This window comes from Podarcis gaigeae (genome assembly GCF_964106915.1).
Source record: "Podarcis gaigeae genome assembly, chromosome: 1".
NCBI classification, from domain to species: domain Eukaryota; kingdom Metazoa; phylum Chordata; class Lepidosauria; order Squamata; family Lacertidae; genus Podarcis; species Podarcis gaigeae.
Window position 1 is genome coordinate 59,406,380 of NC_139678.1, and position 17,626 is coordinate 59,424,005.

General features: G+C 41.7%; 1 protein-coding gene across 1 annotated transcript in view; it reads right to left on the minus strand.

Moving 5' to 3' along the window:
- The window catches only part of NADSYN1 (NAD synthetase 1), a 29,932-nt gene extending 13,226 nt beyond the window's left edge, over window positions 1-16,706 (minus strand). Inside the window, exons 1-12 of the mRNA XM_083750291.1 lie at window positions 16,409-16,706; window positions 14,396-14,456; window positions 13,358-13,474; window positions 10,972-11,025; window positions 10,605-10,694; window positions 9,299-9,350; window positions 7,702-7,790; window positions 6,180-6,297; window positions 4,226-4,357; window positions 3,718-3,792; window positions 3,401-3,525; window positions 1,303-1,351 (exon numbers count right to left, since the gene is read on the minus strand). Coding sequence (XP_083606417.1) covers window positions 1,303-1,351; window positions 3,401-3,525; window positions 3,718-3,792; window positions 4,226-4,357; window positions 6,180-6,297; window positions 7,702-7,790; window positions 9,299-9,350; window positions 10,605-10,694; window positions 10,972-11,025; window positions 13,358-13,474; window positions 14,396-14,456; window positions 16,409-16,637 — 1,191 coding nt within the window. The 5' untranslated portion in view covers window positions 16,638-16,706. The remainder of the gene's footprint in view (window positions 1-1,302; window positions 1,352-3,400; window positions 3,526-3,717; window positions 3,793-4,225; window positions 4,358-6,179; window positions 6,298-7,701; window positions 7,791-9,298; window positions 9,351-10,604; window positions 10,695-10,971; window positions 11,026-13,357; window positions 13,475-14,395; window positions 14,457-16,408) is intronic.
- Between the last annotated feature and the right edge of the window lie 920 nt (window positions 16,707-17,626).

Sequence of the window (17,626 nt, forward strand, 5' to 3'; positions counted from 1 at the left end):
AAAAACTCATACCAACTCAGGCCCCAAGTATCAGAAGAGGCACCTCCTCCCACACCAAGTTGTCTATGCACTATGATAGTCCAAGGTGGTCCTTCTCTGTATTCCATCTTTAGGAAAAGTACATCATATATATGAAAGAGAGGTGGCTTTGTCTATGGTGGCAACACAACTATGTACAGTGGTGCCTCGCAAGACGAAAAGAATCCGTTCTGCAAGTCTCTTCGTCTAGCGGTTTTTTCGTCTTGTGAAGCAAGCCCATTGACGGATTAGCGGATTAGCGCTATTAGCGGCTATTAGCGGCTAATCAGATAAGCGGATAAGCGGCTTAGCGGCTTAGAAAAAGGGGGGGAGGGAAAAAAACCCGCAGGAACTCGCAATACATTTTAGTCTTGCGAAGCAAGCCCATAGGAAATTCGTTTTGCGAAGCACCTCCAAAACGGAAAACTCTTTCGTCTAGCGAGTTTTCCGTCTTGCGAGGCATTCGTCTTGTGGGGCACCACTGTAATGCCTTCCTGAGGCAGATATGCATGGCATCAACAATGTATTCTTTCCGGCACCGGATTAAAACATTTTTACTTACCCAGACATTAAAATTTTTATTTTTGTCCGGTTAAGTGGTTTTATTCCTCTTAAATTTTGTTGTTGGTTTTTTTTTTTTTTATAATTGGGTGCTTTTTTAAAAAGTGTGCACTGCCTTGTAATGCATTTTTGGACAAAGGGCACTTCATTGATTTTTAAGATAGAGTAATTATATAATAAAGCTGCCTGCATATGAATATACCGGTAATTTTAAAAAATAAAAGAAGTGTGTCAGCACAGCAAATCCCTATTCATGGCAAGCAAAACTGTGTCCTGCTTCCAAGGCAATTCACCAAGTTTATCTTTACTGATTTCCCCCAGCTGTCTCCTTAACTTTAAGACATTAGGGGCTGTGGAATACTATGAATGGGGGGAAATCAAGCAGATCAAATTAAGTCAAAACATCTTTAAACAGTAAAGAACACTCCATAAATACCAGTTTTGCTACCTATTTCAGAAAGAAACAAGAATGGGCAACCTGCAATTCTAAGCTAAAAGTATCTTCATCTCAAAATCCATGCAGACTCTCCATTAAACTTCTTTAAATAAAAAAATCAGCCTTCCCCAACCCGGTGCCCCCGAGATATTTTGAACTCTGACCTCTGATCAGTTCATGTCAGCACAGCTAATAGTCAGGGATGATGAGTTGTAGTCCAATTTTTTTTGAAGGGCATAAGATTGGGGAAGGCTAATTTAGTTGAATGAGGGAGTAGAAGTCTTTACCTGTTTACTGCGCCGCAAATAGTCCCAAAGCCAACATGCAGGGCCAAGGCTGAAAGCAAAAGAGCACCTGTTTCAAGATGACTGAGGAAAGAAGGCACATTCTCACAAAATCATTGGAGCTTCCCCTGGGATTGCACCTTGGCAGCACCTATATTCTATTTTGAATTTCATGGTCTCTATTTACATTACACACACACACACACACACACACACACACACACACACACGACAGCACAATCCTATGCATATTTACTCAGAAATAAGCTCCAATGAAATAAATGAGACTTATTTCCAGGTTCCAGGTAGGTGTCACAAGGTTACATAGCAAGTTACTTAAACCGGGTCAATGCTATCAAGAACCATGAAGAGGACTAGGAGAATGAGCACGGTCACACTCCATCAACAAATGTCTTCAACCTGGGTGACCAAGGCAGTATAGTGTCGTGACAGGGACATGAATTCAGACTGAAATGGATCCAGGCATTTCATATCAGTTATGAAGGGCACATTTAGATATAAACCACAGCTTTGCTCTTTCAACAGATATACCAACAGTGAGATGGGCTGGGGGAACTGTTCCTTTTCCAGAGCTGAGCAATGATTGCATCCTATCCATACCCTAGTGCTAAAATCATGGAAAAAGAGGCCTGCAAGATGCTTATTTTATTTTATTTATATCCTACTAAAGGAGCTCAGGGAAACATACATGGTTCTCTCACACACGTGTGTACACAAATAAACAATTTTGTCCTCACAGAGTAGATTATGCTGGGTCAAGGTCACCCACTGACCTCCATGGTTGAGTAGGGATTTGAACCTGGACTTCCCAGTCTTAGTCTGATATGATAATTAATAATAATAAAAATAAATAAATAAATAAATAAATAAATATAATAATAATAATACCCCACCCAACTAGCTGGGTTTTCCCAGCCACTCTGGGCAGCTTACAGCATATATTAAAAATTGTAAAACATCAGACATTAAAAATTTCCTGCTACAGGGATGCCTTCACATATCTTCTAAAAGTCAGATAGTTGTTTATTTCCTTAACATCTGAAGGGAGGGTGTTCCACAGGGCAGGCACCACTACCAAGAAGGCCCTCTGCCTGGTTCCCCGTAAGCTCACTTCTCGCAGTGAGGGAACTGCCAGAAGACCCTCAGAGGAGGACTTCAGGGTTTAATGATGGAGGTATACCCACTATATTCCCAATTATTCAACCAAATCCTTAATCTATGCTACAGAACGACCTTACACTGTTACATCAGACATGTGCTCTTCAGAACTAGGTTCAGATCACAGTCCTGCATATGCTTGCTTAGAATTAGCACAAATGAGCAGAAGCTCCTGGTAGCAAGGGTCTGAAATGTCCAAGCAACGGATACTTCACGTGTGGCTTCTATCTGTATTTTATTTCAGGAAGTCAATTCCTCTGAAATAAATTCCATTTAAATGTGTCTAGTATTGATGTGCCTGTTCATTTTCATTTTTAGAACTTTTGAACACAATGGGAAAGGGTGAGGGAAGGCTATAATGTAGTACATAATTTTCACTTTCCATAAGAATACTTAAGGCATTAAAAATAATAATAGAAAAATGGAATTAGAAGGTAGACTGTACAAAAATGAAGGTTGGAAAAAAGTCTGTAAGAAGGATTCTGTCATTGTTCATCACATTTCACCACAGAGAATCAATGTGCACTTAGCAGAAGGCTGAGGCTCAACAGTGTTCAGTTATGGAGAATGAAAATGTTGCTTGCTATTAAGTTCCAAACTGCTCCAAATCTGTTTACTAAGCTATCAACCTTGGAGGGAAGCTTGCAGAAATATCAGCCTTGAAAATGAGCACACTTTGTAGAACACTTTGTTCAGAAGTTCAATATCTCGTTTTTAAATCTCCAATAAGGATTTCTTTCCCTGCTCTAAAGACACATGGCTGACCTAGTAAAGGGGGTTGGGGAGCCCAGGAGTACAAACTAAGGCTTTTGGGACTGATCATGGAGGGGAAAAGTGGAGTGGTGTGGTCCAACTCTGCTCTGTTTGCATCAGACAGGGAGATGTTATACAAGGAGACAGGCTTCTTCCTAATTTTGCCTACCTGATCTCTTCCTCAGGACTATGATACCTCCACTGGATTGGCTCGCTCACAGGTGTACATACGTCATCAAAACATGACAGGGCAAAATTTACTTTTATTCTATGGTAAGGAGTCACTCTGCTTCCCTGCTCAATTAAAATGGAAAAAGAGAAGGTTCAGAAAACGAGAGGCATTTTACCTGTAGAAAAGCAGGCTGTTTTCTTATGCTCTGGAATACAGTATCTGTCTGGGTGCTTCAGTTTTAGCTCACATTGGCTGTAGTTTCTAACCTAACAAACACCTTGTGGGGAGGGGAATCACATATAAGAAATTCTTACTGCTAAGTTTCGAGAGGATATTTCCGCCCTGTAACTTCTGACATCTTCCAAGTCCAGTGTGGCAGTCAACACTTCCTAAAAAATGACAGTGATATCAACCTGTAATAAGGTACTGAGTTTACAGAACCTATTTTGATGTGTTTTCTTATTTATACTAAAGGCATAAGAATTTCTAACATACTATGTAGTAAATAAAGCTCCCATTATGCACTCACACTAACACACAGGTGTGTCCTTTTAAAAATATTTTGCAGCACTCTCAAGCACAATTCCTAGAAGTGGGCACCTTCTGTGCCAGCATTTAAACACCTACTGAAAACTTTTGTAGTCCACCAGGCCTATGCAGGCAATTAAGAGTACAGTACATCTTCCACAACTGAAGTTTGTTATTAACTTGTTTCTTTATGGTTTTATTGTTTTGTTTTGTTTTATACTGATGAAAACCACTGTGAGATATTTGTATGATACATTAGCACTTTAAAATTTAATGAATAAATGAATGCATTACCACATCATCCAGAGAAAACTGAAGTCCTTGAGCAACAGTGTCTCCATTCATAGAAATCATAGCACAGCCATCATAATACAGACGATCTCCATCACAGCCTTTCTGGTTAGCCATGACATATATCCCACCATTCTAAAAAAAAAGCATGCACACACATATTATTAAAAAGACAATTCAGCCTATATGTCACTAACTGCCACAATAACATTAACCTTTTAAATAACGTAGCAAAAAAAATGCTTTCCATTCTACTTTTAGATAGCTGCTGTGAGCAACTTATGGGAAGAATGCTTCATCAACAAGTGCCCTCAAAGTAATTTCTATAACAGCAAACAAAGCCATATTCTTAAAAATTCACAGAACACAATTAAAACATCAACATTAAAGCATCAATAACAGGCATAGGCAAACTCCGGCCCTCCAGATGTTTGGGACTACAATTCTCATCATCTCTGACCACTGGTCCTGTTAGCCAGGGATGATGGGAATTGTAGTCCCAAACATCTGGAGGGCCAGAGTTTGCCTATGCCTGATCAATAACAAAGCCCCCCCACACACACACCAGTGGTATAATACCAGGCAGACTCAAGGCATGCTCAAAACAATCTAACCACAACTCCAGAAGCTAGAGAAGACAAGCAAGTCTTCACCAAGTTTTACAATCTCTATCAGTGTTGTGGCCACCTATGCCTCCAGGGCAGGGAGCTCTGCAGCTGGCACACTACTACAAAGAACGGCCTACTCTAAGATCCCTGCACAGCAAGCTAAATGTACTGGTGAGACCACAAGCAGGAGTCCCTGTACCATATCTCGGAGCTTGGGCTGGCTGATATGGGGAGAAGTGCTCTGTCAAATACCTAGGCCTGGAGTCATTCAAAGCTCTATGCATTAAGAGTTATCACCCTGAACTGGGCCTGGTAACACAGAGGCAGCCAGCGCATATTGCACAAAGTAGATGTTCTATGAAATTGCATACAAGTACCTGTCAGTACTCTGGTGGCTGCATTCTACACTAGCATCTTCAGACTGTCTTTAAGGGAGTCCTGCCTTGTCTAGTAGTCTAGCTCCAATATGTTTAATAGGAGCATCAGTGTCAAGGCAAGGCAGTTCTCAACAAGTCCTTACAAACAACTGGGGCCGCCCATGCCAACCCAAGTTAACAAGCAGTGGGAAGTTCTTTCACAATACCAGCTCTGCAAATATGAAAGCGAAAAGGCCTAGTATTTTGCTTTCACCCACACAACTCAGCCACTTACTTCTTCCCACACAATCTGCTCCTGGTTACAGAATTATGTAAAGAAGTTGGGGAGGTTGTGGGAGCCAGACATCAAATACAGATACTTTTCAAAGAACCATAGCTCATTTCCATGATCAAGAGGGAAACTTTGCCAAATTGCTGCGATCAGAAAAATAACTTCTGGCCACTGCAGAGTATCTCAGTTTACAAGAGAATCCATACTGAAGGAAGATATTAAGTAATCAGTTTTTTTGTGGAAATTTATCCTGTGTTTCCTTGTCAGGGTTCCATAAACTGATCATCTGCTTAAAGCAGTGATGGCCAAACTTGGCCCTCTAGCTGTATTGGGACTACAATTCCCATCATCCCTGACCACTGGTCCTAGGGATGATGGGAGCTGTAGTCCCAAAACAGCTGGAGGGCCAAGTTTGGCCATCGCTGGCTTAAAGGTAACTACCATGGCCAGGGTTTCTTTCTTTTCACAAGCACTAAAATCAAGTCCCAGGTTATAAAGGATAATTCAACATGTCTACGCTTTACAGATTATGATCTGAAGACAGATGATGAAGCAGCCTTGTGGCCCCAAGGAAGTCTGACTCGGAACAGAGACTTTTGGGCAACACTACATTTGCCACCTTTAATTATATTGATTAGATATCAATGTCACACACACCGTTTAATAAAAAATCAGGTAAAATGTGGGGATATTTGACCTACCTTAGATGTTGCAAAATTTACCAATTCCACTCGGGTATTAGCTTTTCGCAATACATGGTGACTCGCTGAAGAATTTGTGAAGATCTCCACTCCATCAATTCCCATTTCAATGTGAGGACTATGAAATTGAGGAACCACAAATTAAGTGAAAAGATTGCAGCTGTGTGTCATCCAAAATTTGCATTGTGCTACTGGATCAAAATTTAGCGCAGCAACAGCTTGCTGTTTGACTGCATGGAAAATGCAGTTTCGCTGCCGCCAAAGTGCTCTTCTAGGGAAGAGATGTTCAGGTACAACTAATATACCCATACAGAAAATGCCACTTACACCATTACTGCATGAGTAGAGTACGCAGCAAGACGAATGAAGTCTTCATTTGGAAACCCTCATCTATGTGAGTGTTGCCCACTCTTTGGTAAGAGTGCCTCTCGACAAGTCCAATGTATGAGATAGTGCCACCAATCCAGAGTGCTGCAGCCGGTGTGCAACGTCCCACATGCCTTGTAGCTTTACACCAGGTTTAAGCAAACTCCGGCCCTCCAGATGTTTGGGACTACAATTCCCATCATCCCTAGCTAACAGGACCAGTGGTCAGGGATGATGGGAATTGTAGTCCCAAACATCTGGAGGGCAGGAGTTTGCCTATGCCTGCTTTACACTGAATCAAATGTTTATGGATGACTGAGCTCCATATATTGACTTTAGAAAAGTCAATTTACGAATGCCAAGCCCATGCTTACATTATAAAGTAATTAAGAAAAACTATTGTGCAAAAATGGAATGTAAACTGAAGCTCTGGTAATAACATGGGTATAGCCTATGAGCACCTCAAGCTACAGGAATCATAGATACCCTCTGATTTAATGATTTGCTGATGCTTGTTATCAGATTTCTTTTTATGCATACAGAGTTATCGTTACTACCATCATTCTTTCTATGATTATGGTTTAGGTTTGGTATTTATGATCAGTGACTTTGGATATGAACATATATTTCCTCAAATTAGAAAAGCTCAACCGCCCCACCCACCCCCACGCAATTACTAAATACAGTGGTACATCGGTTTAAGAACAGCCCTGTTTACGAACTCCGCAAAACCAGAGGTAGTGTCCCAGTTTGCAAACTTTACCTCAGTCTAAGAACGGAATCCGAACAGTGGAAGGGCACCGGCGGCGGGAGGCCTCGTTAGGGAAAGCGTGCCTTGGTTTAAGAACAGCTTCGGTTTAAGAACGGACTGGAACGGATTAAGTTCAAAAACCGAGGTACCACTGTATTCAGTGTATAAAACCAGCAATAAACAATTTAAGGACATTTGTGGATACAGAAATATCTACAATGAAAGTTCTCCATATTGCCATCTTACTGATTAACCTGACTTGTTCTCTAGAATGTTCCACAGAGAGAGAGGGGGAGAGAGAGAGAGGATGAAGGGGTCTTCAATGTTAACTGCAAAATTGTTTTGGATTTTATTTATTTTAGCAGTTTTGGGAATCCTCTCCAAACCTTAATTCACCTCTCTTACCTGACTGGTGTCCACAGTTCTTCACAGATTTCACTTCCTATGCAGGTATCTAAAGTTGCCAGAACTGCATCACCAAATGGGACACTTTCCTAAGACAAGCAAGGAGTGAGGATGGGCCATTGGAATAGGAAAAAATAATCCACGACCCAGTGATTGACCAACATACAAAATTATCCATCTAAAGCTGTGTTAAGTGCATTTATCGTATGCAATTTGACTCACAACACCCTAATAAAAACACCTCTCAAAAAGGTTATGAAACTAGTGTTTACATCATTTGTATTTTTTTAGTTGGAACATACTGTACCATAACACAGGGATGGCCAATTATAATCCAAGTCACAAGATGTAATATTGGGCACAGTAGCTCTCAGCTACAAAACATGTCAGGAAATTAAGCTCTGGAAACTGTGCTTCTGAAAGGCATGTTTCTGATCCTTTAACGAAGGTAAAGGGTATCACAAGTAGGCTATGGGGTTTCACAATTCCTCCTCACTGGGTTTCCTGCCCTTCTCTCCAATCAGTCCAGTGTTAACTTTTAATGTTAAGCAAGGTTTTAGTTTAAATCAGATAATTTAAACTTGCTTCACACCCTGGTTTGGAAGTGAATCCGGATGAGCAATACCGATGGTTAAGGGCTATGCTAACATAACCGTTGTTTTAAGGCTAATGGAATTAAATGAGAGTTGCCAACATGACAACCACAGAGGCCTTCGCTGTTACCCTCAGGGTCCCCTCTTCCTGCAGAATCTAGCCAGAATAGAATATGGTGTGGTACCCACAACAATTCACCTGATTTGCAAACGTGCCCATGGTCCCCAAAAGGTCCTATGGCTTGTTTTAGATGATCCTTAATTTTAAATTTGTACACTGCAGAAACTGCCTTTTTGGCAAGAGAATACAGTGTAGAAATACTGAGGTAACGTTTATTCAGGAAAATCTGAAGTGCAAGGCTATGCATGTCCCATTAACAGTAATAATACATGAGTTTTCAATCAACTTTAGTTTTTGAATTTATTTATATTCCAAATATAAGAACATAGAAAGGAGAACAAAAATCACCAGTTAGCACCTGTAACATCAAACCGCTAGTATCTAAACCTTGGGACTCGGCAACATTTGTAAAGATAAAGCGCTTTATATGCATTATAACACCAGATGGCGCTGTGGAGTCCCATTTTTCGCCAACAGAACTTCCCTGTATGAAGTTTAAAGGTAAAGGTAAAGGTACCCCTGCCCGTACGGGCCAGTCTTGACAGACTCTGGGGTTGTGCGCCCATCTCACTTAAGAGGCCAGGGGCCAGCGCTGTCCGGAGACACTTCCGGGTCACGTGGCCAGCGTGACATCGCTGCTCTGGCGAGCCAGAGCCGCACACGGAAACGCCGTTTACCTTCCCGCTGGTAAGCGGTCCCTATTTATCTACTTGCACCCGGAGGTGCTTTCGAACTGCTAGGTTGGCAGGCGGTATGAAGTTTACAATGCGTTTAATTGAATCGCTTCTTTGACATGACTAGATCCAGCCATGGTCGACAGTCAAAGGTGGTGGATTTTATTATTATTATACTGCTATCCCCCATATGTATCAAAGCATTGTACCTGAACTGTTATCTTTTGTATCATCCTGGGAGGAAAATACTCTTCCACGTGCCTAAAGGAAGGGTATGGGGGGAAATTATGCGACAAATAAGCACTTAAACACACTTTTCAATATACTAAATTTTAACACACTGCCAAACCTCTTCAGCTAAAACTCTGCGACCAAGAGGGATTAAAAAAAAAAAAATCAAGTTAAAGCAGAAGCTTTTTATAAACGAGGCCTGCACAACTTGCAACCTACCAAGCCTGAGATCTATGGGTATAGGGTGGTATGCAAATTCAACAAAGTCAAATGAAACTTTAATAATAATAATATTATATTAATAATAAATTTTTATTTGTATCCCGCCCTCCCCAGCTGAGGCTGAGCTCAGAGTGGCTAACATCATAAAAACAACACAAGCATAAAAACAGAAATCAATTAATTAAAATCCATCTTAAAATTAATTCAGACAAGTTAAAATCTGGGCAGGTGGCAAATATCAGGGTGGAATTGAGAGTGGTTAATACTTGCCAGGACCAACTGTTTCCACTGATCATACAAGGACCTGTGAATGGGTAGGGGGCCTCCTTCCGGCTTGTTTTAGACAAAGGAAGGGAGTCAGGCTGCGCCCTGCCCAAAGGTCTGGCGGAACAGCTCCACCTTGCAGGCCCTGCGGAAAGATGTCAAATCCTGCAGGGCTCTGGTCTCTTGTCGGAGAGTGTTCCACCAGGCCAAGGCCCTGGCTCTAGTCGAGGCCAGTCTAATTTCCCTGGGGCCTGGGATCTTCAAGGTGTTGTTGTTAGCAGACCATAAGGTCCTCCATGGGGCATACCAGAAGAGGCAGTGCTGTAGGAATGAGGGTCCTAGGCCGTATAGGGCTTTAAAGGTTAAAACCAGCACCTTAAACTTGATCCTGTACTCCACTGGGAGCCAGTGCAGCTGGTATAGCACTGGGTGAATGTGATACCGCAGCGGGGACCCCATAAGGAGTTTCGCTGCAGCATTCTGCACCCGCAGGAGTTTCTAGGTCAGTTTCAGGGGCAGCCCCAAGGGCAGCTTTACAGCCTGAGAGGACAACCCTCCTGGCTTTGCAGTCCCATGCAAAGGACAAACACAGCCTTGGCGGACTGCCATGCATGGCTAGCATGCCACATGGTGCTCATGACAAAGTATTATACCAGAATGCAATGTCAGCATGGGTGCAATTCTGGCAATGATTTAAAAAAAATATGTTTAAGACAAGCCACACAACAAAGCCTGATATACGTCAAGGAGCAACCCAATTCTCTAGAATGCCTATCACAATGAAGTATAGGAACTTGCCGTGATCTACTCCAAGGAGTGAACCATCGCATCTCCCGGTAGTTTCCTGTATTTGCCAGTGCCATCTTTGGTCGTATCAGAAGTATTTTCCTTGAATAAAACAAATAAAGCTACCATGAGGACATGCAGCGCAACAAAATGAAAACAAGGCCCTTGAGAAATGTTCTTTTACTGCAACCCAGCCAAAGTTAAGGTATTTTGAAATCTGTTTATTTCAACAGAGAACAATCAAACATATACTTAGGCATTAGTTTTTCCACTTTAAAAATGGGGATTAAATCTACACCTAAACACAAGCACACAGAGTATCCCAGAGAGGCACATTCTGAAAAAGAGAGGAAGAGTACTTTGGAAAACAGTCACGTACTTATTTAAGAAGATCACTCTGCAATTGTAGCGAACATTTCGGTGCATAACAGGCCTGCAGAAATAATAAAAATCAGTGTAATCAAGAGATGACATTCACACACATATATATATGTATATGAGAGGATCTGAACAAAATAATGGAATTTTGAGTATCTTTCACACACATAGTCTCTGATGCACTCAAAACATCTCAGTTCTAGCACGCACCAGAAATATTTCTCACTGTTGTCACGCTTCCTATTATAACCCCACCTTGCCAGAAACAGCCAATTCAGTGCTGCATGCCCATCATCTAGGCAAGGCAAAACTAGATTCTAGCCTTCTGCAGATACCACTTCATTTATATATGACTGAGCTTGTACAAATGTGCTCAGTACTGGAGAAGAGGAATCTCTGTTAATCATTTTACATATATATATATATATATACCTTTTAAAAAACCCAAATGGCTTCACCTTTTCTCATAAGGGAGTTGCTCCAGCCCCTTCATCATTTTGGCTATCCTGTTCTGTACCGTTTCCAGCTCTACAACATCTCTGCTGAAGTATACTGACCAGAAGTGTACACAATGGGCCATATTTAACTAACTACACTAGGGGAAGCCAGCACAAGGATTCCTACCAACATGGTGGGAATTCCCCCTCCCCCTCCCTAAATCCACTCTGAAGGGTTGGGGGAACCGCTGGAACAGATTTAGAGGATGTGCGGCAAGAGGAGAGGGGAAGGTTCAGCCACGGAAGGAAAATCCTTGCATTGACAGAACCATACCCTCAGCACTACATTGAATACAACCCAGTACTTCAAATGAGGGTCATATTGTTATGAAACAAACGTATGAAATAATGGAATGAAATACGACACAGATGGGTGAACATGTATTTTTTCCCCTTTAACAAGGCTAAAGGGGTTAGAAGTCTAGTACTACCAAAAACTGCTGGAGTTGCCAAAAAACCAACCGGAACAGGAAGACCAGGAGATAAGAACAGTGTGTACTTTGAAGGAAACAGCTGCAAAAAGAGAATGGAATGTGGAAACAAGGTCATGAAAAATAAAAAAGTCTAAAGAGCTATGAGAAGCCTACATCCAGTGAAGAACAGAACCAAGTTAAAGAAGATGAAGTATATTGCCAGGACTTCCCGCTTTTAATCAAGACTAGTCATGCAAGGGCTGCCCCCTCCATGTGCTTGCAAAAGTATGAATGAAATGAAAATAGCATCATGTACTGCTACGTTGTTAAGAGTTAATAATAAGTCAAAATTGTCCTTAGCTTCCTTCTTTACAAGACCCATACACTTTCAAGGCAATGATTTCATCACTCACTGGGATAAAATTGGCCACAATATCATACTTTCATATAAAAGCATAATCAAGTTGCTGGTTTCAGTCCCAATCCCTTTGCTAGTGATGCCTACCACATAATTTGTTTGTCCCCCCCCCCCCACAGGGGCAGCAAACCAGGTCAACATTTTCACTGAGCTATCTACCACAGCCCCAATATTTTGCTTCTGCAATGTTACCAACCCGTTAGGGCATGTGTGAAGTCAGAACAATTGAGGGTTGTTGTTCTTTAGCCCCCACGTGCATCCTTTGCTTACAATGAACCACATTTGACATTTTAACACCCATTCACAGAGTTTGGAGAGATCTTTGTACAGCTCCACACAACCCCTTTTTACTCTATCTTTACCCTAAAGAATCTGGTATTATCAGCAAACCTGGTCATTTCACTGCTCACCCCTAACTCCAGACCAGTTATGAAGAAGTTCTGCTCCCAATATATTATTACTTCTTTTTCTGTTCACAGAATAGCATGGAGGAAATGAGGTCACAGAAAATAATTGAGAGGTGGTGCTGCATAGCAAAACAGGACATGCATGTGGCTAGGAATGCTACACATAGAGTACACATTTGTGACGAGCAGAGCATATGCTCAGCTTTGGCTGGGTCACTAGCTACAGCCATTCCTGGACCAGGGCAGCCTGACCTCAGTTGTCCACGTTCTAGTGTTCTGCTTGGACTACTGTAATGGGGCTGCATTTGAAGATGGTGCAGAGGCTGCAACTAGTACAAAATGTGGCTGGTATTTGAGGCAGCCCAATGGGAACATCTGTCACCGATCCTGAAAACACTCCACTGGCTGCAGGTGAGCTACCAGGCCCAATTCAAAGGGTTAGTACTAGCATATTGTAACTGTTTTTAGGTATTTTTAACTGAAACTGTTGTTAGAATGTTTTTCCTGTTTTAGAATCCTTTTTTAAAAACAAATGTGGATGTGTTTGCTACCCTGGGCTCCTTCGGAGGAAAGATGGGGTATAAAGCCAATAAATAATCAAACCATGGATCTCAAGCTAATGTACGTACATTGTAATTGCAAGGTAACTTACATTCCAACATCACAGATTATGTCTTGAGTAACAGGAGATTCCAAAAGTTTGGCCAGAACTTGAAATGAATGTAGAAGTGTATCAGACTCATAGTAATGATCAGAGCAGCCATATCCACTGCATGAAAACAAGAATCATATCAACAAACACATATTTTCATACCAAGAAGGAAATTATGAGCTTTCGCAAGAGAAATTACCGGTACCTAACGCAGAACCCCTTCTTTATAGGCAATTGTACATTAATTGTACCAATTAATGTGAAGCAACCACTTGAACGAAGAGTATATTATTAACTACATTTATATTACTCCAGTGGTAATTGACATTAAAGATATAAGTATGTAGGATACAGAATTATTTCCTTTTTGTATTAAAATCTCTATTCCATCCTTCTGCTGTCCACGATCAAATCTGCTACTGGTTATGCTATTGGCATGAATGAGATGGCTCTCTTTCCCCTCCAACTACAACCCCCCCCCCTTTGCTCCACAAATGGACAGAAACAAGTTTACACATTATTTCAGAAGGTAGAAGAGAAGTGTTGAGGACAATTAATCTTTTAAGGATAAATGTTTCAAACATTACATACCCCAACTAAAAAACCAGTAAGCATGGCAGTGTGTGTTAACACTGTCACCTTTAAAAGTGCTGATCACCTGTCTGAAGAGGTGAGCAGATGAAAACTGGCTTTCCCTTCTCCCATCTAAAGACAGGAACAAGAGGGTAGAGTGTGATTCTGGTGACTAGTCGACTGCTCTGGATGCCACCCCTGCTAAGTTTGCACAGCACTGTATCTGAACAATTTTCAGAAGCAATGCAAAATAATATTTTACTTAAGTATGATTACAATAGCTATAGCTATGTACAGAAACATTTCAGTTACATTTACTTTGACATATTTCTAAGATACTTGATATCCTTACTCCCCAAGGTTATGGAGGATTAGGAAAATCATATTTCTCTTTTTCCCTGCAAAAGGACTACATGTCTTTTCAGCAGGGTAATAAAATATATGAAATGGTTAAGCAATTCTCACCAAATTTCAAGTTCTGGCCCAAGCCGGTATCTTGCTCCCTTCTGTTTAGCAATTTCAATACCTAGAATATCAAATTATAATTATTAATCTTTGGCAATCTCATGGAAGGGAAGAATCCTACATCTTCAAGTATAGCAACATGAATGATACAACTCAGTAGAGCACAAAAAATGGCAGCATGTGATGCCTCAATACAGCCGCATCAGAATCTCGGGTTTTTTAAAGCAAATTCCCAGCCCTTATGGGAGCACTCCATACGTGAGCACTCCATTTTGAAATCTCAAAAACCAGAGACTATCAAGGATTCAATAACTGAGAGGACGTGCTACATGCAAATTGTCATCAGCATCAGTTTTTCTTGGTACAGAATATTTTCTTTTTCCAATGGGGTACTTACTGCCCTATGTACAACTCAGATTCACAGAACAGTTTTAACTGCAATCAGTGGAGAACACAGGTGCATGAAATGGCTATCACAGAGCAATAACTATGCACAGAGCTCTCTTACAGCTTACACAGAACATACAAGCTTTACAAATTATAAGAAATGTCCTTCTGGATCAGACCGAAGGATTAGCTAGTCCAGCATCCTGTTCCCCAGTCACCAACCAAATGCCTGCAAGAAGCCTACAAACAGAACTTGACCACAACAGCCTTTTCCTGCTGTTGCTTTTCAGCAACATTATCCTTAGAACCAGGGCTTTTTTCAGCCAGAACTCGCTGGAACTCAGTTGCAGCACCTCTCAGGTGGGTGCCATTGCTGTTATAAGAGAACAAGGGAGGCGTCCATGGTGAGTTCCGGCATCTCTTTTTCTAGAAAAACAGAACTGCTTAGAATTGCCACTTGAACCAGTCTGTGCTGGGCTAGCCAGCTGGAGATCACAGTAGTCCTGCCTCTGTGGTCCACCTGATGTCAGTGTCACCCTCCACCTTGGGGGGGAACAAACGCTAACCAATTCTGCCATAACTGGAGTTTGCAAACAAAAAACAACAGTGTTTCAATTAAAAAATAATAATCCAGCTGAGCCAATCAAATATGCAGGGCCCAATTCGACAACATGATGAAGAATCATCACTAGGTATCCCATTTCTCTGGCATTTAAAGAGACAGAAAATTGAATCACGGATCTTAATCTCAGCTATTGGAGACTCATACCAGCTTCATGCCTTACAGAGCCACTGTAAGAGGTGCAACAAAGAAGCCTGGTAAGTCTTGAGCAGGATTTGAGTTATGAACAACGGAAGTTAATTCATTATAATATTGTGATTATGATTTAATAGATAGAAGATAGGGTGCAGAAGAAGGGGAGAAACAACAACTCCATGGAAAACGGGGTGGGAGAAAAGATGAAAATGTGTTTTGATTGTATATACTAAAAATGTTGAAACTTAATAAAATATAATTGAAAAAAGAGAAAAGAAACAGAATCCTGGAAGGGGGAAATCTGCATGGCACCCTGAACAAGAGCACCTGTGTCTGAAACATCTCATTGCATAATTTTTCCCCCCATTGCATTTGTTATTTCATCTCATTGCATAATATATTATAATTTATTACCACTTGCATAATTTATTGCTATGCTGCTGTGGGGCACAGGGCAAGCTAACTCCACCACAACCACAGAGTAAAGAGAAGAGCCGGCCTTTCATAGAGTTAGGTATTCACTGCAGAGTTGGAAGGTATTCATTGCAGAGTTACATCTTTGGTAAAGGCTGTTCTCCAATTGGAGCGCTCGCAAGCTAGTGTTTCCCAATTGTTGGTGTTTATACTACATTGTTTAAAATTTGCCTTGAGACAGTGAGTCTTTGAACCTCTTTTGTTGACCACCAGCATTACGCTTTCCATTTTTAAGTTTGGAATAGAGTTGCTTTGGAAGACGATAATCAGGCATCCGCACATGACCAGTCCAATGAAGTTGAAGAATCACTGCATGCATATATATGAATACACGTGCGCGTGCACATGCCCCCCCCCCCACCCAAGAAACACCAGCGCTCTTTGCTTTGCCTTACTTCTCAATATCCTTTCCAGGTTGCCATCAAAATCCAGCGCCCATTGATTCAAGGCACAAGTGGCCACAGTCACCTTCCTGCCCATGGTGCTTCGGTGCCTGAGGCTTCGCTTCTCCCAGGAGCCCTTTGGCGACAGTAGGTCGGCTGTAAACAACACACAGCGACAGCCCGAGCCCAGAGCAAAAGCGGACCCTTTCGCTTCCGGGGGGGGGGGCGAGAATCCACACATAAGCCCCGCGGGGCACTTCCGGGATAAATCATAGAGGTAGGAAGGGATTCGAAAATGGAACTAAACCTCCCACTCTCGTTATCCCAGCGCCAAGCATAGGGCTTTCACCACAGAGATGAGAGAGGATAGAGCGACGCGACGCCATTAGTAACGCGTTCGTGCGCCCCCCGGCTTCCTTTGGTATTTCAGTTCTCTCCCCGCACGGCCAGAAATGGTTGACAACTGTAATGCGGTTCCCATGTAAATAAATGAACGGAGTCTTTATGTTCAGTTGAACTCGCGTCTGTATCCTGTAGAGCGCTAGATTGGTGGGTCGGGGTGGAGAGAAGGTTTACGGGGTTGATGGAGGGGGCCATTTAAACCAGATTGGCATTTTTGCTGCGATTTTAGGTCTAGGGTTTGTTTTGGCTCACCCCCCCCCCCGGTCTCCTTCAGCATCTGTACCGTTTTAAGCATGATTGTGCGAGATTTCGGTTCAATTAAATGCACTTAGAAAAATGAGTGTGCTTGAAATATATGCATATCCTATGATGTAGTTGTTTCAGTAGTGTCTATGTTGCATCATGGTTGGTTGGCGTTCGTCTGTCTTGGTCTCGTAAAACAATTTCACCAATCAAAAGTGAACAAGTCACAGTTACAAAGCCATTATTATAAAGTTGTAAGGCGTTTAACAACCACAGCCTGTATCTGAAATAAAGAAAACATAATATAACATAGCTGCATTGCCCTGGAGGGCTGTTATTATTCTAAATTACCTGCTCTTCATCCTAAGGTCCCAAGGCAGGTTTACAGCACTAAAACACAATATTAAAACAGTGCAATCCTACTTTTACATGGAAGTAATTACAACTGTGTCCACTGAGGCTTGCTCCTTGTGCAACTTCTTCTCCTGCATGGATGTTCCTTGGTAGTTCTTAAAAGGAGACAAATCTGTCTAAAAGCAGTGTTTTTTCTAATTTATATGTTCTGGGGCTGCTGTGATAGTGCAA